The sequence below is a fragment of the Passer montanus genome, unplaced genomic scaffold, assembly GCF_014805655.1.
Source record: "Passer montanus isolate IOZ18808 unplaced genomic scaffold, ASM1480565v1 scaffold9, whole genome shotgun sequence".
Lineage (NCBI taxonomy): Eukaryota > Metazoa > Chordata > Aves > Passeriformes > Passeridae > Passer > Passer montanus.
Genome location: NW_024374367.1, coordinates 9,943,869 through 9,965,204, shown reverse-complemented (window position 1 = coordinate 9,965,204; position 21,336 = coordinate 9,943,869). Strand labels below are relative to the sequence as shown.

Genomic DNA, 21,336 nt, shown 5'->3' with positions numbered 1-21,336 from the left:
TGTAAACCATCTATTTATAGTCCATTTAAAGACTTACAATGTCTGTAAATACTCCAGGCCGCATCAGATTTATCATCTTTGCCACCTGGAACACATCGACAGCATTTTCATTCTCCAGCTGCTGAGACAGAGTGGTAAGGGCACAGAGAGTTCCCGCTGACACAGCTCCATACCTGGAAAACCACACCAAAATGAAGGGTTACTCAGAAACACACCAGGGCACTGACACAGTATGAAAGTGTTGTTATAGCCTCATTTCATTATTGTAGTTCCTCTTTTTATCTAATAAATGCTTGTTTTATAGTGGCTATTTTTTTTTTTTTTCATTTTAATTAATAGAAGAAATTTGATGGTACACCAGTAATCTCAGGTTATCTGCACTATTCAACAGAAAGAACTGTATCAGCAGCAGAACAGGAGCCATTCCAAAATACCCAGCCTGGAGACTGTAACACTGAAATCAGTTCTCCCACACCACTTGAGCTGAGAGCATCTGCATTACAGTGGAGTGTATTTTAAATTCATTAGTGGGAGCTCAAGCAAAACATGAGTGATTAGAAAGAAATGAGACTTTGCCTCTTCCTCCACATCTGACAATTGCAGAAAACTAACACAGCTCTGTGGTGCTCACAAGTAATTGGGGCACATCTCAAAGTCCTGCCTAGGTCTGATTCATTGGTAAAGGCAACATCCCTGAGCCAGGCACCCAGGAGACATTACAGATTTTGAAGAGCTAAGCTGTGTTGTCATGTAATAAAATCCCAAGCAGCAGTTATTCATCAGGAGCACAGTCCTTGAGACATCCTTGAGATACTGGTCAGGAAGAAACCTCACTGCTGCAAGCCTGGGGGTGTGCTTAGGCTGTAGGTGCAGGTGTGAGGCACAGCATGAGGGATCCCACACAACAGCTTCTGAGGAGCCTCCACTCTCCTCTGCTCTCCTGGTACTCAGGAGACTGAAATTCTGTCCTGGCTGTGCTATGGGTCTGCTCTGTGACTTTGAGAAAATCTGTTTAAATGTTCCCATTGGTAAATGGAATCACCAGTGCTGACCTGCTCTTGGAGAGCTTTATATGAAAACTGAAATAATCAGCAAATGCTGCAATACCATCTTGTATTGCAAAATTACCTCTATGATTTGTACAGCATTCCCATGGAAATCAAGACATTTGCTGACTTAATTTTACATGGTTTTTGCAAACTCAAGCTAAGTTTCCCTAGAAATGGGAAACAGAACTCAGATCACAGTGGATGTGCTCTACTGGATGTAAGGTCTAGAGGAGAAGCAGCACCATACAGGTGGCTGTGCCTCATCTACAGGGACAGTGGACAAAGTGCCCGGTGCATGTACTTGACAGGACACAACTAAATCCCTCTGAGGAGGCTGTAATAGCATAATTTTCACTTGGGCTGGTAATTTCCAGATCCTAACAATCTGAAGACTTTTCTTGCAGAAAATTATGCAGCAGATCTTTATGTAGTTGCCTACACTTGGGCAGTTACATTTAAAAATCTTGACAACTGTCTCAAGTTGGAATTTCTGAACTTTTAAAAATGTTATCTAGTTCATCCCACCATGTACTTCCTAAATACCACATAAATTTAGTTATCTGCAAATTCATATATTTGGAATTAATCTGCAGTTGTAATTATTAGTAGATTATGTGATATAGTTGTTGCTTGTAGCAAAGGGAAATTTTCATTTTCAGCTACATTTCCTTAGACTCCAATTAAAAGCAGAATCCACATTATGTATTAGGCATAAAGATAAAATCATTGAATATGACAAATAAACCAGAAAAGCAATGAACAGAAAGAATGACTCAGCATTGCTTGGAATGCAATTTTGATTTTCTTTTTTCATCTAGCAATGAAATGCCCAAATCAATAATGTTTCTAATTTTGTAAAACATAATCTTAAATACTGCAAGAGCAGCAAAACTTCACTTCAGACTACCCAAAGCATGAATATTAAAACCAGCCTGGAATTAATCAGTGCTGGTGAAAGGCAACAGAGCTTAAAGTCTGCATAAGCAAGGCAGGAGGAGGTGGTGGGAGAAAAACTCCTTGCTGCAGCCCAAGGCACCATTTGCAGGACTCAGTTGGGAAAAACCAGCAGCAAAACCTGGATGTGCAGAAAAAGCTCCAGCAGCACTGGTGGGTATCAATGTCCTCCTGGGACACCAGCACAGTGCCTGCTCTGACACACCAGAGCGTGGCAGAGAGGATTTGCAAAGATTCCCAAGACATTCCCACCGATTTTGTTCTGTGGCAAAGTCTAACAGGCTGCAGTGCAGGGGGGCTGCAGGTGGAGCAGAGTTTGTGCTGGCTTGGTGCTTGCTCTTAGGACAACATGAGCACTGTCAGAAGTTGGGCTTCCTTGGGATTTTAAGCACAGAATGACTCCAGGAAGTGCTCTGCCCACCAGGAAAAAGACCACCAAGGAAATCAGGTCAGACCCAGGCTCCAGTCTCAGTGCAATTTTGCATTCTGCAGCTCTAATGTGTGCAAGTAATAATATGCAATGCAGTATTTAGCACTCTTTATAACTGGTGATCAAGCATAGCTGGTGAGACAACGCTCACCACTGTGCTACAAAAGAGGCAAATGTTGGGGCATGCTGGCCTGGAGTTAGTGGGCCCCCTCCCTCCCACTTGGCACTGTGTGGGCCCCTTGGGATACTTTTTGGGAAGCAAAAGGAGGAAGAATAAATCTGCTTTTAGAAGACTTGGGCCCTTTGTCACAAGATATTTTTGCTGCTCATCATGAGACACAGCTGAGCTGAGCTTGCTCTGTCTTACATGGCACATGAAACCTGAGCTGCTAGATAGGAGCCTGGGCTGTTTTGAAACTTGTTTCCATCAGCTCATATTAGGCTGCTTAGAGACTAATCTAAATCAAAGCTCTGCTGGGCTCTGAAACAGGTTGTAGGATTTGCTTGGCATTTTTCCAGGAGCAGAAGAACCTAAGATTATAACCAACACAAAAACTACATCAAGCAAAATGTATTTGGCCTCAGATGCCCACTGAAAACTCATCTTTGAAAGTTTATATATTCTTAACCTGTTCCCTGGACTACTAAACCCACCTACTCCTGGACTATTAAACCCCACCTACTCCATGCAGGAATGGACATCAGTTCTAACTTGTGTCTTTCAGCTGAGTGTACAATCTGCACGTAAATGGGAGAAAAGTGAAGACATACTCATCATGAACTATGGTGGGGCCATCCCTTGTTAAGGCCTCTTCCTTGATTACATTGATAAGTTCAAAGGTACTGCTTATGGGAGCGTCAGGGTTTGGCCATTTGGGACACTGAAAGTGGCGGACTTCCAGGACGTAGTCATCCTGCAATGACAAACCAGCTGGCATTAGCTTCCTCCCCTTCACAGGCAGCCAGCCCAGGGACAGAGAAGAAACAGCCTCACTGCAAACTGGGGGGAAACTTTCTTCTTCCAAACAGTTTACATACACAGAGGACACACAGCTCCAGCATCTCTGTAACAGTAAGCACCATAAAATAATGCAAGTTTGACAAAATGTTTAATCAAGAAAAGATTTTGTATTTGAATTCAAGGCTCATATCAAACCTCTCTCAGAGTCTTTATGGCTCAAAAGTCAAGCAAGAGCAAGCAAGTCAAATTTAAATGGGCTTGCAAATGAATGTCTTGTAGCAAAGTCCAGCTGCAATCCAGATAACAAACTTGAAGCAGGTTTACAGTTCAAAACAATCATGCTTACATTTTTATGATTGGTTAAGACCCCCAAACAATTAAACTATAAATGCTGAATTTTGTAAGCAGAAATAAGACAATGCACCTTGGTAAAATCACATGTCTTCACTTTCAAGCAAGAGAGACAGTGAATACTAGCCTTACTAGCTAGAGGAATCTACCTGAAGGTAGGACATATGAGAGGGAGAAGGAGCCAGTGAGAATATCTTTCCCCTGAGAGAAACATGCATCCACATGCATTTACAAATAAATCCTTTTCAAAAACTTTCTGAACTCTTCTTTTTCTGTATTTAAATGGCATCAATATAATTTTGGTGAAAAGCTAAGACCCACATTTGAAGGTTTACTTTACCTGGGTAGCTTCAAGGATAAAGTCATGGATGATAATTTGCTCTTCATTAGAGAGGCACAATCTGTCTTTGCTGATAAGGGTCACAGTAAAGGCCTCACAGTTCATGGATTCCTCACGACTTGGCCAGTATACAAACTCATCTTCTGCCTGGAGAAATGAAAGAACACACTACTGCAGCCTTCCAGATACCCCGGTGTGACTGAAAAATCCAGTGGATCAAAAAATTGCTTCGATAAATAGAGATGATCAGGAACTGACCTTTAAAAAACACTTCTGTCTAAAACAAATTTACTATTACAGTAGGCAGTAAACCTGCCAGATCCTCCCTTTGTGTGTTCAAACAGGTAACATCTGCTTTTTAATTGGTTTCACAGGGAAATGGCTATCTTAGCTCGCTCATACTTAACCTTTGTATAGTATCCCAGGCTTTATGACCTCCTGCCTACACAGTTTTGTTTGAAAGTCAGATATTTGTTTAGAAAAACCTCACTGACCTTTAAAAATTAATGACTTGTTATTTTTAATTTGTGTTTATTGTGGTCTAATCCAAAACTCAAGGTCTGTGGATCAGGCCGAGGCAGGGGATTGATGGATACTTATGTAGCTCTTGATTTTTTAGGACTGAGCAGAGGAGTGAAGTGGAAGAGAAAAACCCAAATGTTCTTAGCCTTGAAAAAAACACTGGCTATACTTAATGCAAGTTCTGCAGCACAACACCTCTACTGAAGGGACTCTGTAAAACCTCAGTGAGACTGGGAAGTCTGGAAGAAGTTCAGTGCTGAAGTAGCCCCACTGGCAGGATGTAAGTCAAAGCTGTTCCTTAAAACAGCTGTCAAAGCCCTTCTTTAAAATTCCTAATGTGCTGCAGAGAAAGGAAATTATGGTCTGTCACCACCTACATGCAAAGTCTGTTTCTTCTCCTGGCTTCAGAGGTCTACGTCCTTGCAGAATGAGCACAGAAGTTGCCCTGACCACGTGCACAGAGCAAACCCATTTCTCTGGACATCCCATCTTTCACTCATGAGCAAACATGAACTATGAACTGATGTCATCCTGCCATGGCCTTGTACATCCCTCTTAAACCAGGTATATTTCTGTGTGTCTGCACCTCTGATACACAAGATACTGTTGAGATTTGTGCTGTCAGTGTTCATTCTGAAAATGTGACTTAAGGTTTTACATCCTTACAATTCTGCCCTGAATAAGCAGAAGTACTGGGAATCAGAGTAATATGGCCAAGTGCCAGGCAAGGGACCTGTCCTGCCATTGACAGGTCCTCATACAGGTACCTTCCATTATTGTCTTTCCTTTGGCATTGCACATCCAGCACCTTGGTACTGCCTGAATCCTGTGCCATCCCTTCTAGCCAGCCAACACATCCCACACTGACCACTGAGCCACTACCTTCCTGGCCACCTCCACCCAGGAGGTGGCCACCTCCACCCTGGGAATGGTGAAGGTGAAAGCATTGTGGCTGAGCCCAGCATTCCACCTTTACCCTTTGATCACTGTGGTTCTGCAGAGTTATTTCATGTACATGTGAAGATAAGACCAGCCTCTTCACCTGACATACTTTCATTTCATAAGCACTTTCTGATCTGATCAAATGTCTGTGAGCACTCCTTGCAGTGCTGCACTCCCTTTCATCCCCACACACAAGGAGCATATTGACTGCTGCCTCTTTAGTAGCCCCTCATGACTGCTATTTTCCTGCTGTAATGAAGGTGGTTTCTCTTCCACTTTCAGCTACAATTGTCTATTCACCTCAGTGATGCATGCATGAAAAAACGAACCGATTAGTTCCTAATCCTTTCAACATGCCCTCTTGAGACATGCTAGTAAATCTGGAAGCAGTGATTAGCACTTCACCTGTGTCTCCTTATTCCATCTCTCTGTCTGACTCATTATTTCCACTTAAATTAACATACTTGTTTGCTTTTTACTTTCATTAAAAATGGCATGTGCAGCCTTGCACTCAGTCTTGCACGGCCTGAGACTTAAGCTCACCGGAAAACAAGCAATTATCCTCCTGTCCCTACCTTGCATTTCTGCTCCTCTCAAAGTCCTTGCCCATAACCCCAGCCTCTCCAAACCCTCAGTGCTTGCATCCTGCCAGGCAGCCCTCAGGAGCCTTGCACATGCTGACAGCACTGGCGAGCTGTGCTGTCTGTGAGCACTGAGGTTCCTCCAGCCCTGGATGTCCACGGTTGAGTGCAAAGGTGACAGCAAAAGAACATCACTGAACTTTTTGTAACCAGCTTATGGCAAAGTTTGAGTAGGTGGCTCAAAAACTGGCTTTGCTTTCAGGTCACTCACTTTCAGGAGTGACCCTGTGCTGTGCCCAGCTGGGCTGTGACAAGGACACACACAGGCAACTCACCAGGCTCTGGTTGTCCGGCAGCATGACAATGATCTGTGCATTGTGGTCCCAGATCATTCGCCAGAAATCTTTAGTTGTATGTGGCAGTGGATGTTGGGTTATGATGAACTCGTTACTCCTGTAGTAGCCCTTTGGCAGCAAAACAAACACACAGTTACTTACTGCCTCCCATACTTTCAAAGCATTGATTTAATTTCTGGGGACACGTAATGACCCTATTTCATTTCACACCACAATATTTTCACACAGACTATTTTCTTAACTCCATTTCAATTCTACAGAGCCCCTACCGCTTTAATTTACTTTAAATCCCAGTATCTATTTGACTGTATCTCACAGAAATACACATTCCATCTAAATGCATCTTGTAATTAATTTTTTTAGGCAAGAATCTTTAATAAAACACAGTTAATAGCTTTGCATTATGGGGAAGGTGTTAAAATCTCATCTGTTAATACACAGCCATTACATACAGAATTAAGACAATTATAGGCATCTGGTATTTAGCACCTTAGAATTGATTTTACTTTGTAATTAGGTGTTGGCTTCCTCACCATGATATAAGAGGCATTAATGTAATCTGTTCCCTTCATTCCAGGCAGTGGTGCCAAGCCCACTCTAGCACGCTCAGCTATAACATTAAGAAAAAAAACAGAGGGAAAAAAAAATAAAGATCAAAGTCTGATCATGGCACAATGCAGAAAGTAAGAATTTCTCAGCCGTTAACAAAGCAAACAGTGTGCAGCTCCCATCTCCCACAGGAGCAGGCCAGCACTTTAACTGCATTAAAGCACTGCCTGCTAACACAGGATATAAAAGAGAATGTTGCACAATATTCCCACAAGGACAAAGTAATTTCAGGAATCAAATTTTACTATAGCAAAGATTTTCACAGCAGGCTGAATTACCAAATAACAGTATATGCAGTGATAACAGGGGATTTCGGGTAATTCTGGTGTGTAGTGCTCCATTTGTCTCCAGCAGCACACAAACCCAGCTGATTTATTTTGTTTTCCCTACCACTCTGTAGTATTGCCATCTCTCACAGGGTGAGAGAACCTCCAGAGACAAACATCTTCCTAGTGGGGAAGCTCCCAGAAGTGGGTGCTCTTCTGCAGATCCACACTTCCCTGTGTTAGAGGGCTGGGTTCAACATTATCCTCAAACCCTCTGACAGCCCCCAAAAGCCAAACTGAAATCAGTGCAGCTGCATGTCACAAAGGGCCAAATCAAACAGCCTATTTCTAGTGTGTTCCCATCTGTTTTTAAGATGTATTCTGATGACTTCCCTTTTTATTTACAAACTTCATGATGGAGTTTATCTGTGCCACTATTACTCCGTGCTAGCTCGGCTGTCATCTGTCCTCTGTGTCCTGTACTCTGGGTTATGTGATGGGGATGACACTGTGCCCATGCTTGGTCTGGTGCAAGTTCATATTGCTTGACAGCCACACAAGATTCCATTTTAATGGCTGTGAAACTGTGTCCTCAGGCACTAAACACCCTTAAATCTGGGGTGGCTCACACAGAGAAACTGAGTGCAGTAGCTGAATTACAAACAACTGGTGCCAGTCACTCTGGGAGATCTCACCAGAGCTGGGAGCTGGTATCAAAGTAATCTCTCAGTATTCCATAGATTTATCCCCAACCTAATTATTCAAATTCTTAAGCACTTCAAATTAACATTTCACTTGGACAGTATATCTGGCTGACACTGCAACTATTTCCTTTTGTTCAGTTTCATCAGGGTAATACTGAAAGACAAGACAGCTTGGGCTGAACAAAAGATTACATTTCCCCTTCCTAGTGGCTATGTCTTTTCATGCATAACACCAGGAGAATTCGGTACAAAAAGTTATGCTAGGCAGTAATCAAACCCAAGATGTGATCTTACATGGCACAACTGATGAGTTCCTGTTCTTCTCTTTGTTGCAGTCTTTCTGAGCACTGAAGCATTCCACGTATTTTGCATTACACTGTGTAACCAGCTGAAAGAGAATAAAGTAGTAAGTCAGCCCTCAGTGTGCTCTAAATGAAGAGAGAAAGTTTCTTTGCCAACTCCTGCGAAGATGCATTAGTAGAAGAATAAACTGCATTGTTAAACTTGTTTAAAGTACTCAAGTTTCCAATGGAAATCATCCTTTTCATACAACATGTTTAATAGATAAAAAGATCTCTGCGGCTCAGCTTTGCAACATGCTGCATATGAAGTTCCATCAAAATGTATTTTCACAGAACACTACGTTTCATTATCTTTGAGAATATATTTCACAGAATTTCAGATATGTTTAGTCAGAAGCAGGTCTTGAGGAACAAAAGCTAGCAAAATAGAGCAACAAAACTTTAATATTGTTTTTTTTATTTTTTTCCAAAAATAACAGCCAGATCATTCCAGCAGAATGTATTTTTCTGCCAGGACTTCGGAGGACCCACCACACTGGCATCTGAGATCTGAGGCTGTGGGCTACATTCTCTGGTCTGCCATGTTCATTCTGGGCTGCCTAGAGGCATGAAGAGAGGCAGATTTGTATTTGAATACTCCCCCAGTGCATGGGGAAACTCTGGCAGAGCAAAGAGTAAAGGTGGCACTCACACCTCGTTACTCAGCGTCATTTCACTCTAAGATGGTTGAATGTAAATTACTCTACTGGGGCATGAGCACAAGTTATTTTCTGCCAGCTCTGTGGCAGCAACAGAAACAAGAGAAAGATCTAATAATTGTTGCTGGTCACATCCCAGTTTGAAATGCACTCTAAACAGGATAGCACTCAACTCATCTGTGCACTGGCATAAGCTCCATTAGAAGTTATGGGGATTCTAAATAACTGTGCAATGTTGTCAGAGAAAGTAATTTCTGAAAATGGCACTTAGGGTTTTTAAACTTTGGCACGAGTCATCAGAAAACATATAATTTATACATATAATTTAGAATTGTTTGTGAAAGTGCAACACTTTTTAAAATAACAAATCTTTGCCTCCTCCTGCATTTTCTGTGGGCGTGCGTGCGCTTGCACTTCTTTCTTTAATTTAGTAATTAAGCATCTGGAATGTCTTGAGTGATGGAGAAATACTGAGATTCCTACAAGTGAATTCAGATTCATTTTTTGAATAGCTTCGCACCTGGTGTAATTTAACAGCTCCAGTTCCTTGGGTAGTTATTGGGTAGTTATTAACTGAGTGAGTTTAGCTGTGAAAACAGATGTCATGTGTCTCCTTATGACACAAACTCTCACAAAATATTTTACAATGTATTCAAATAAAGTGCAATCAGAAAATCTCAAGTTTCAATTAAGAGATCTGGGAAAAAGAAATTACTTTGGCCAGGAAGGAAGCAGCCATGACATAGCAGGAAACACAACAAGCATCATGATTAGCAATGAGAAAGACATTGTGTTTCCTGGTCTTAAAACATTTGTAATTCTGTATCTACACTGATGAAATAGTAGATGGTGCAAAGAACCTCATCTCTTTTCTTTCCTCATATTTGTACACATGAGAGCCACAGTTTGGAGGAAGACTTCCAGCCAAGCTAACCACAGACTTGGGAACATCCCAGGCCCCTTGGGAACAGGGTGACCAGCAGCACAGTCCAAACCAGTGTCCATGTCCCTCTTCTCACCTCTGACTGAAGAGCATGAGCACTGATTTCCAGCAGTGAAGCTGGGACTGTATAGAACTGAAGTTCTTAAGATGTTGTGCTGTGCTGATCAAGTTTTCTGGTTTGGTTCCTTAGCCATGACAATGGACAGTGAAGACAGGCCATATAAAAGAGGGCAGGAAAATTAGGTCCCTGTGGATGGCAGTGATTAAGACTTACCTTGAACTGTTTTTCTAGCCGTGTCTTCCCTCCTATGCCAGGAATGAGGATGCTGTTAACATAACTGTGCAGCTGGTTTGCAGACACTTCAGTCTCCTTCCCAAGGATGGCTTCCAACAAGGCATCATGAATAAAAATGTACTGCTCCTAGAAAAACATCAGCATGTCAGGTGGACATTTGAAATAACCTGAATGGATGTCTTTGTCTGAGGAGCAGTGCACACTAAAGGAAGGGTGTGCAAAACAAGCCACTCATGCAAATACTGTCAAATTCAGAATAAATATTTATAAATATAGCACATACAACTCTGAATAAGTGAAAAACAAAATCTTAAGTTTGTGGTCCAAAAAAGAGAGATATTCTAGTGCAGAAAAATATCGGTAATATAATCAATTTTTACAGGGAAGTAATTGGAAAAATCTATTCACTTTTGGATTGCAATGCAAAAATGAACAAGGCTTTAAATTCAACCCCACTGCAATTTTTACCTCTGTCTGGACGAGGTAGTTGCGCTGCGTCCTGATATGTTTCAGGAAACCCAGGACATTAACTGTGCTTTTGTCTTTTATCTGCTGCAGCATACTGTCTATCACAATGTAGGTACCAGTTCTGCCAACACCAGCACTACAGAGAACATAAGAGAAACCCATGAAATACAGCCAGATGAAAGCAAATGCAGAAGTAGCTAGAACAGAACTAAGCCAATATTCAAATATTCCTGTTCATGGGCTTCCATTTTCCTCCTAGCTTCAAACATTAAAGTTTCCCAGCAAAATATTTTGGGTTTCTAGAAATATTACCAGGTATATAATTCCTCCCTTCTGTGGGTATTTCTGTGCTTCAAGATGAGGCTGAACACAATACAAACCATGACACCTGTGCCAGCAGCATGAGGATAAGGCTGCTGTGGTCCTGGACTTCACACTCTGGCTGTTCACACTTGGCTCCTGTTTCCACTGCTGTAGTTACTCATGTTGGCTGGATGAAGCCATACAAAGGTCCACCCTTTGCCAAGCTTCTGCTATGCTGGATTGCCAAGGTCACTCCAGGCTGTGAGATGGATCTGGCTGCCTTCAGCCTTGAGTTAAACTTAAGCTGCACAGTGAAGCTGGAAATGAAAGTGATACCAGCACTTTGGGAAGGTATAAAAGGGGCTAATCCTGTGGAGCCAGAACTCCTTACAGTGAACGAGGGCAGTCCTGGGCCAAGAAAGAGGGAGCTCTTCAGAGATTCTCCATTTCTGCTGAGGAAGGAGCTGTAACCCCCCATCACCCCCTCCTCTTTGATATGGTGCTGTGCAGCCCCCTCACACAGTGATGAAGATCACATCCCTGAACCAGTATATTGACTGATCTACTGCTGTGACTGCAAGTGCTGGTGAGTGTGAGAGTGGTTCATTGGCAATTGCATTCCCAGGTGTCCATGTATCCACACTGTTGGTTCCCAGCAGAGGTGATCCTGCCCTGTCCATGCATTGAGCTTGCAGGCTATAAACAAGCTTTGACCTAGGAGCTTTCCAATTCCTGTGCAATGTAGTTCAGCAGTTCGGTATCATGGCTATAACAAAACCCTGTATCAGCTGGGAAGCTGATACATTGCATTGGAGCTGTTTTAAGTCATAGGCAAAGCAGAGCTTGTGTCTACCTGCACCCTGTGGGGTGACACACTCCTGTGTTAGTAACCTGCAGTGTTTGTGTTAGGTGGCACAGAAGGGCACACACTGTGCGCTGTCTGTGCTTGCCATGGGTGGTTTGTCACAGCCATCATACCTGCAGTGCACCACCACTGGTCCCATGTCCGGGGTTCTGGCTGCCGAGGATCTCCTGACGAAGGTGAGCACAGGCAGGGCGTACTCGGGCACGCCCATGTCAGGCCACTGGGTGTAGTGGTACTGAATGACTGTCCTCTCGTTCTGCCGCCCCTTGGGGTTCCCCTTCTGACCCTGTACGAAGGGGTGCAGAGACAAGAGAGAGAGGAGGGAAAAGAAGCACAAAAATATCGTCAATCCCTTCTGGCTTGCTCAGCTGCAAAAGTGCTGGACTGACAGAAGAGACCTGCAGCTCTGCCTGCTGATGGGTGGAGAGAGAGTTAGAGGAAAAATACATGTAGGAACAGATAATAACAGCAATTACAAGGACACCAAAGCTTCAGTGCACTTGAGAAAAAGAAATACAGGCTAAACCTTAGCAACAGGTTCCTTGTAATCCCGTCTTTACTTATTTCCCACCCACCTGCCTCTCCAGGCTGCCTACGCAAACACTGAGTTTTGCTCTGGTGTGCCTTGTGTCCTACCCAAGCCAGAAGACGCCTGGATGGGAGCAGTGAGGGCTTGGCTCACCTTTTTCACCTTGGTGTTCCTGACGGTGAAGCGGCGCACGGTGTAGCAGGCGTGGACGTTTGTGCTCTTGAGCGTGACGATGATGTTGCCGTACTCCTCGCTGTTCTCCGTCGGCCAGTACTGATCGCACTTCCTCTGCACACAGACACAGGTGGGTGAGTTGGGTAAGGGCCTGAGCTGCTGCTTTGTGTTTGTGACTAGAGCTTTTTGAAAAAAAAATCATGGCTCAGGATGTGTCCCTGTGTTGTGTTACTTATGTGTTATGCATCAGTACATATCACCCCAAGCTGTTTAAAACAAATTCTGCCCAGGTGATCTGGGGAAGCGTTAAGGAGCCACTGTAACAAATGAGAAAATCTCTTACTCTTCCTTTTTCAACAAGGTTGGTGATCATGACAATGATTCCTGTATTTTGTTCCCAAATCATCCTCCAGAAATCTTCAAAGGTAGACTTTAAAGGTCCCTGGGTAGCAATGTAGGCTTTTGCTTTGTTGTAACCCTTCAAAGAAAACCATAATGCCAAGTGAGATGAAAGCAGTATCATGGCAGAAAAATTAATATTTTAGAGGTAGTAGGAAAGGTGCTTTTCTAATTCAGAATAGCGAGGAATCTGTAGCAAAATTATCAGGTGAAGTTAGAAAATACAGTCACATCACAAGTGACAACACTTCCTTCCTGTGGAAGGATTTAAAGGTACAGCAGATAAAAAAACATTAAAACAACTTACATCAACATAATTAGCATTAATGTAGTCACTGTGCTTAGAATCTTTCCCTGGTAAAGGCCTTAGCTTCACCCTGCTGTGATCATCTGCAGGATAAAAAAGAGAGCAGAGAAACATTAGGGAAACACACTGCAGAACTGCAGGCAAACATCCCATTTCCTGGGTATCAGAGCTGCCCTCACTAATACACAAAAGAGATTGGCCTTGAACTGGAGTCAAGAGGGAGATGGGAGTATCTGTTCTTGGTCATCTGCTCATGTGCAGGGTTTCAGCCTTCACATCCCTTAAAGTACGTTGTTCATGCTGGGACAGCTTCTCTTTAAAAGGCACTGGAGCCTCAGGAGCACAATTTCCAGAATCATCTACATCACTCAGGGTAGTGAGATTCAAAGAGCCAGGGCACCCCACGGGGCTGTGAAACGCTGCCTCTGCTTGGCTCAGCTCATTATCCTCCCCTCAGTGCTGGGCTCACACAGCTCTGCTGGCTCTGGGAGCTGAGTGAATGTCCTCACTCCTTCACCACCATCATCACACCATGAGGACAGACTTGAGGCTGTGATCTCTAGCTCCTCTTTTTGTTTCACTCAAATGCTTGACTCCGCCTTAAAGCAGGAAAAAATCATAGTCCTGCTCCTAGGCAGAAGCACTGGGCTACCTGGGGCTTCCAACTCATGCAGAGATGAGACATATGAGCCAACTTCAAGTATAAAGACTGGTTTCATTTGCTTTCCTTGAGGACCAATGGAGAGAGACGATCCTCCAATGATAATCTGGAGGACTGAAGTGCCTGCTTCAATCCTCCTTCAATGTCATATAGAGAGATGAGACTTCTATGTCTGAAATCAGAGCTGGGACAAGCTCAATGAATGCCTTTGCCCAAGGCCACACAGCAAGTCTTTCACAGGTCTGGGAATTGGTCCTCAGCCTGTACCTTGATTACTACTGAAAATCTGTTAGGGACATGCATTTCCTTCCTATGCCATCAAAAGCATCAAAAGCATTCAAGATTTACTGCAATGTTTATGAACATTGTGAACTTTTTACCAGTGGGTTCTCCATGTCTGTCCCTAAACCACAATGACAGTTGCATCTGCCATCCATTCCACATAAGAGAACAACAGAGAAAAAGTTACTGTACTTCCATCCCAGGTAATTTGCATTCTAGAGCAGAGTCCAGATTTGCAGTTCTCTGAGGGATACAGGCAAAGCCTGCTCTGTGCTACAAAGATCACTATTTGTCCAAATCCTACACAGAGCTAAAGCAGTTTGAAATACAGCAGATACACTCTGTAAGATTTAGCACCTTTGGGACTGTAGGGTAATCCCAGGCATCATCAGTAAAACTCTTTGCTCCTACCTGCACTTTCCCTAGGCCAGTTTTCAGGCATTAGCAGGCCGGAGAGCTCTGATCATCAATTTATCCCAGTTATTCCTCTGCAAAATTTCATACCAAACTTCTACAACTATGCTTGGACATTCAAACTGTGAAACATTTTAAAACAAAAGTTGGAGTGAAATCCTGGCCCCAGAGAAATAAAACATTCACTGCCTTTAACCGGGAAAGGATCTCCAGCCACACTTTCACGTGTTCATTACACCCTGTGTAATAATGTAGCCTGGAGCCACCTGCCTGTCCCAGTCACACACACACACTGCAAGAGGAGAGTGCCCTTTTGGCTTATTCACTGTGCTTAGGCCAGTGCTTACTTACAGGCCAGGATGTTGATGTATCTGTTCTTGTGCTTGTTGTCGGGGTGGTTGGAATGCTCTGCAGTGATGTTCATGTCAGCTGTACAGCGCTGCACTTCCTAGGCAGAAAGGTTATTCACATGGAAAATTTGTCAGTCCAAAAAACCCTGAGCTTTCTCTCCTTTTGAAACAGCTCACGGAAAGCATGTTCAAAGTATCAGAATTTTAATTGCTGGGTTAAACGGAAAGTCTTTCAGTATTGTCCTGTATGATGTGGTCTCAACACTGAGCCACGTCAGCTGCCCCTGGTCATGCTCCTCCCCACAGGCTTGGGGACAGATGAGCACTCTGAGAGCCAGCTGTCCCCTCTGACCACCAGTCCACCACCTTCTGCACTGCATCTCCTGCCCCGCCCCACTCTGTCCCTCCTTGGGGAGCTAAGATACAAAGTCTTTCAGTATTGTCCTGTATGTTGTGGTCTCACACTGAGCCACGTCAGCTGCCCCTGGTCATGCTCCTCCCCACAGGCTTGGGGACAGATGAGCACTCTGAGAGCCAGCTGTCCCCTCTGACCACCAGTCCACCACCTTCTGCACTGCATCTCCTGCCACGCCCCACTCTGTCCCTCCTTGGGGAGCTAAGATAGGGTCCCTCAGATGCAAGTGCAGTATAACAAACCAAGAGCAAAAAACATTTCAACAGAAGACTTTTGATAGCTGGACAACTTATCTGCTTATAACCTCTCAAAATGGGGTTTCTGACATTTAAGTTTGGCACTGACCTTTTGCTAGTTCTCTGCAGAGAGATGCCTTTTGTAAAATATAAATAAAAGAGATCGCTGAAGATACAATAAGGGCTTTAAATACCACTGCCTGGATGCTGATTAACAGCCCTGATCCAGTGAAGAGAAGGCTGCACCCATGTGAATTTACAAAGCAGAGACCAGGGTGCTCATGAAGCCAGAGATGCAGATGTCTGTCTTGCTGGGGCTGTAGGTTAAATACCCAGTTCCCTTGGAATTTTTAAGTTCTTAACCCACCCCTTGCTCTGTTCAAAAACAGAATACACAGCTGTTGAAATGGGGCAATGGAGGGTGCCCCAAACCTTTTTTTGACTCCAAAGTGAAGCAGCCATTCCCTTAGAGAGCTACATCCTTCAGAGACTGTCCTACAAACTGAATCATTCAGGAGTCTTTTTATTTCCAAGATACACCTTTTTAGTATCTGTTTCACCATAATCTTCCTGAAAAAGAGAACCTTCTTTTTATCACTAGCATAAATATTCTTCATTTAAAGACATACTTTTGACAAAAATATTAAAATTTGAAGTTTATGAAGTTGTGGAAGAAATTATATTTATTCAAATCTTTTGTGACTCTCAGAAATTGCACCAAACAGAACCAATTTCCCCCTAGGATATGTGAGGAAGTGCCAAATTACTTTGTACTTTAGACTTTAAAAATAACAGTATAGAACCTAAGAGGCAAAGTCATTAGGAGCTCACAGCTGCTACAGAGATCACGAGCTAAGTGACAGAGAAAAATTATCACAAGAAATGCTATACAAACAGCAGATGTAGGAGTTCAGCATTATGCAGACATTTCACCAAGGACTTGCATAGCAATTTTGATATCTTCCCAACATTTACATTTTAAAAGTGCAAAGTATACTAAAACCTTGTACGTTTTATAGCTTTTATATCCATGTGACACTCTCAAATAACAATTGCTTCTCTCTCTCTTCCCAGCCCTCCACAGGGAGAAACATACTGCGCTCAAGGAGATGAGCTGAGCAAAGACAAAGACGAATCAAGCAAAACTCTCAGCTGGCCCTAATGGAATTTTCATAGTTCCACTTCTATCAAATAAAAAAAAAAAACCCATATTAAAGTGTGCTCTTCCCCTAATTCTGCCTGTCAGCTCCAGTAAGCAAGGGATTTCAGATAACACAATAGGCAGGATCAGTTCAGCCTAAGTCATGGTTGGAAAAACAGTGATATTTACAAGTTAGCTTGATTTAATGTAATTTTGTTTTACCTATATTTTCATTTAGAAATCATACAACATCACTGCTATACTGTTACAGGTCACTCCTAAAAAACACCCTGCCTGCTTCTGAAAAGCCTCACATCAAACCCTGCATCACTATAAAATTCTTTTTAGAAGTTATTGGCGTTGAAAAATTTATGCCAAATGCTGTAGAATTTAATACAGATTAATCCAATAAGATTCTGTGGAGAATACTCTGAGAAGTTATAGAATTTAATAGGGAATTACCTCCCTGCTAAGGAATTTTCTCTGACAGTTTAAATACTACATAGTAAATGTATCATTTTCTATTAAATTCTATAGGATTTTTCCATAAGGGAATTGTTGGGGAGGTTAATCATTTTAATTAACCTTTTTATGTTGATGGTGACTCTTTCCTCCACTGTACATGTTCCCAGCTGGCCAATATAACGTTAATAGAAGAGGAAGATTAAGCTAAGATGGTGAAAAACACAGCAGTGGGAAAGGAGGTCTGACGCTGTGAGAGCTGATGATCTGAAAATGGCTTTTCTTAACACATAACATTCTAAATGGTTTTTAATACTCTGGAAAGCTGTTGTAATGGTGGATTCCTATATCTACACAATGCAGAAGCATAGCAAAAGGAGACTGTTACACAAAAGCTTCCCCCTTGCCAATACACCACAGCTATTTTTGTCTTTTTAGTCTTCGCCCTCCAGTCCAGTCCAGGACACAGCCAAGGCTTTGGGACACTGAAGCTGTCAGTGAGAAGGGGACGGAGGATATCCTCCAGCTCCACCCTGGCCTGGGTTTGGCTGTGCCAAAACCCAGATGGGGTTGAGAGCAGAGGTTGGGTACCCATGCCCTCCTACCCTCCAAGGCTCATCTCTCCAAATCCTAACAGCAAATTACTAAACCACAGGCCCCCCCACCCTCTGTTATTAAAGCTGAGGTGCTTGCCTTTCATCACTGCACAGGAGGCTGCAAGGAGACAAGACTAGTTGCAGTCTGTTATCTGTGCCTCTGTTCAGAGTATTATTTACCCCTTGGCAGAAGAGGACACCCCACTGTTAATAAATAACACCCTGGAGAAACTCCCCAAAAGTCCCCATCTTAATTATGCCATTTTACCACATTTATGTATATGTCATATTTACTTTCCCAGCACGTTCTGTTGCTTATGCAATGAACACCCTGGGATTTCTAAACCTTACTGGCTACCAAGTCCTTCAGTTGCACTAAAAACATCACCATGATTGCATTACTACTAAAACCTATGTTTGCAGGCAGGTCACCAGGTCAGGGCTGCTCACTGCAGCTCAGCCTAAACAAAGTCCTCTCCCAGCAGGCACAAACCTGTCACTAGCACCCTGGAGTAGGACAGCTAGTGTTTGTATCACCACATTCATAATTCATCCATAAACTTTTCATCTCTAGAATATTTCCTTTGGCTTTCCTTAATCCTGCTTAGTCTCCTCCAGTGATTTTAATGATGGCTGGCTTGCACACTGCTGCTCCTCATGTTTAACTTCCCAGAACACATTACTGTCCCAGGATGAATGGATACAGGCTTTATTCTGTCCTTTCAACTTAATCATTGACAACCCTAGAAACCAAAGTACATGGTTTCAATTGACTGTTAGTTACTGTAAGAAGTGTTCTAGTCTATGCTATTATGGCTAATTTACCTTTTAATTATATTGTCCATGCTAATGCTAATTGGAATTTGATACACCCAGGTTTAACGACCCATTTTAATTGCCTTTCTGAAACAAGTTACAGATTAGTTTCTTCTAAACTTCAAAGAATTTCCATTTAAGTGTAAAATCAAACTGCTCCAGTGTCTTGCTGGCAGCATGAGGTTCTGAGCAGGATTTTTTGCTACAGTGGCTGAGCAAGAACTCGGTCTCTTGATTTGGCCTTGCAAAGCACTGCTGCTGTTGTTTCCCATTACTTGAGGCTGATGTCCTGGCAGGGGCTGAACTGTGAAAGCCTATGAATAGCAATGAGGAGTCACAACAAAAAAGGATCCTAATCTGAGCAACTAAACCTGAGAAGATCCATAGCTGTGTTTTGATATTAACGTTGGTATTTTTCAGCATGGAAGCATCCACCCCCAATATCAGTTTTGATCTATTATTTTAATCCCAAATTACAAGAATTCTGTGGTAGTGCTCTTTCTGTTTGTTTTATCACAGCAAACATGAAGACAGCATACCAACAGAGACTGCAGATAGTATTTGAAGATATCTCCCAGGAACAGTGTAGATTTCTGTAATAATTTAGCACTGGTATAAACTCTCCAACAGCACTCGAGAGAGAGGTGAGTTGGGGACAGCCTAGAAAGAGGTGAAAATAAACAAACCAAAAGCACTCAACACAGGAATAACTACAGCTAAAAGCTTCAGCTAAAATCTCCTGTAAAATGCATGAGGGAGGAAAGGATGTAGGGGCAGAGGTGTCAGAGTCTGACCAAAATCTTGCATTGCCCAGCCAATGGCTCATCCAAGGGGGGCTTCCAGGCACAACCCTTGGGAATGGCTGTGGTACTGTGGCTAGTGATAGAAACCCCAGATATCTGAACTTCTTTAAATGCTTCTCTTCATCTCTTAATTCACAACACCAGTTTCTCAGGATAGGTGAGGCAATGAGATAAGAATTGAGAACTCCAGGAAGGCTCTGTTCTGCAGCAATCCTTCCTCCTCCAGCTTCACAGTGCTGCTTCCCTCTGGTTTCAGCAATTGCCTCTAGTTAAGGCAGTTTTGGGCCAGGTTATAAAACATTCCCAATGCAGTACTGCCCAGCATGCTTTTGAAATGGCATCTTTCTGCTGCCAAATTCCTTGGTATAGACGCAGCTATAAGCATGTGCCTGGTGTGAGCTGTGTCTAATCTGCAGGGATGTCAGGATAACTACACTGGGTTTTTAGCATCTCAAGAAGTGTGCAAAGTGCAGCATTATCTGTTTTCAATGCAACCCATTGCTAAAGTTCTGAGGTCCCCAGTTAAAAAGAGCCAGTGACCCCTGCCCTGAGCAGCAGCAACCATGAGAATAACATTAGCAAATCCCTGCCACATCGCTGGAAATATAGATTTATGTTATTTTCTTACATTTCAGGCCATTTAGAAGAAGGTGCCACTGGAGTATAAAGATATTTTCAATTTATGTGATGAGGGAGCTAGACAGCCTGCCTCTGAGTTCAGCGAGCCTGTTCAGACTCCAAATTGGCAATGAATCATTATGCTCACACGGCCACAGGCAGGAGAGGTCTGCAGAGATTGCATTCCCCTCTCTAACTGCTCCTGCAGCAGCACTGACCAGCCCACTCCAGAATTACAGAGGAGGGAAGTAAAACTCCCTGATCTCAAAAATCCAAATACTGCATTAAAGTGTAAAAATTCACAGTTAGCTTTGGGGATGGAAGGTGATTTCTTGGCTTAGTGTTCCTTTCTTAGAGCAAAAGGACATGATTACTCAAAAAAACTTACTGTGTTATTCCAGTAACCGGCCAGGGGGAGGGAGTGAAAAGCTCTACTGTGGGAGGTGGCACTTCACACTCTTTTTGATACAGGAATTTGGAGGGCACATGTCCTATATAGTTAGGCTATCAGGGGAATAGAGGATGACAAATGTGACATCAGTTTTTAAATTGAGATCCAGAAGGGGTTTTAGGCAGCCCACTATATCTGACTTCTCTGTGGGGCAAACTGCAAGACTCTGCAATAGAGGAGCAGAGCTGGTGAATGCCTTGAACACACTGGGGAGAGGTCCCTGAAAAGGTCTACAGGCTGCCTAGAAGAGAGCAGCATATCAATTTCCAAAATGTGTGAAAAGGCCTCTCAGAAAGTATTACTTAAAAACCTGTTCTGATTTTGGAGCAAAAAGAAAACTTGCCTTTGTGCACTGCCAGGGTAGAGGTGGGACTCACCTGCCCAGGAATTGCCAGCGTTCACCTTACTCTGGTGGGACCTTACAGGGACCTAACCTATTCATAAGTGGATTGCAGAGGAGACAAAGTGTGTTTACAAGACCAAATTATTCAGGATAATTAGAACGAAAGCTATTTGTGAAGGGAAGCTGAACAATCTCGCAGCACTGAGTGGCCGAGTGACAAAATGGCAAATGAAATGCAATGTTGATAAATGCAAAGTGATGTACTTGGAGAAAAACAACCTTAACTATACATACATGCTGACAGGTTCCCAATTTGCTATTGCCATACAGTGGTGAGGCCTTGGGGTCACACTCAACAGTTTTTTGGAGGTGTCAGCTGAGTGCTCAGTACTTGTTAAAA

The 21,336-nt window shown here is 43.0% G+C and overlaps 1 protein-coding gene across 1 annotated transcript in view; it reads right to left on the bottom strand.

Annotated features, from left to right (window-relative positions):
- PTPRG (protein tyrosine phosphatase receptor type G) overlaps positions 1 to 21,336 on the bottom strand; it is a 392,251-nt gene that overhangs the window by 5,826 nt on the left and 365,089 nt on the right. Inside the window, exons 16-28 of the mRNA XM_039734146.1 lie at positions 15,057 to 15,153; positions 13,349 to 13,431; positions 12,986 to 13,120; positions 12,622 to 12,756; positions 12,053 to 12,225; positions 10,772 to 10,907; positions 10,283 to 10,429; positions 8,360 to 8,453; positions 7,020 to 7,096; positions 6,466 to 6,594; positions 4,086 to 4,232; positions 3,205 to 3,347; positions 38 to 173 (exon numbers count right to left, since the gene is read on the bottom strand). Coding sequence (XP_039590080.1) covers positions 38 to 173; positions 3,205 to 3,347; positions 4,086 to 4,232; positions 6,466 to 6,594; positions 7,020 to 7,096; positions 8,360 to 8,453; positions 10,283 to 10,429; positions 10,772 to 10,907; positions 12,053 to 12,225; positions 12,622 to 12,756; positions 12,986 to 13,120; positions 13,349 to 13,431; positions 15,057 to 15,153 — 1,632 coding nt within the window. The remainder of the gene's footprint in view (positions 1 to 37; positions 174 to 3,204; positions 3,348 to 4,085; positions 4,233 to 6,465; positions 6,595 to 7,019; positions 7,097 to 8,359; positions 8,454 to 10,282; positions 10,430 to 10,771; positions 10,908 to 12,052; positions 12,226 to 12,621; positions 12,757 to 12,985; positions 13,121 to 13,348; positions 13,432 to 15,056; positions 15,154 to 21,336) is intronic.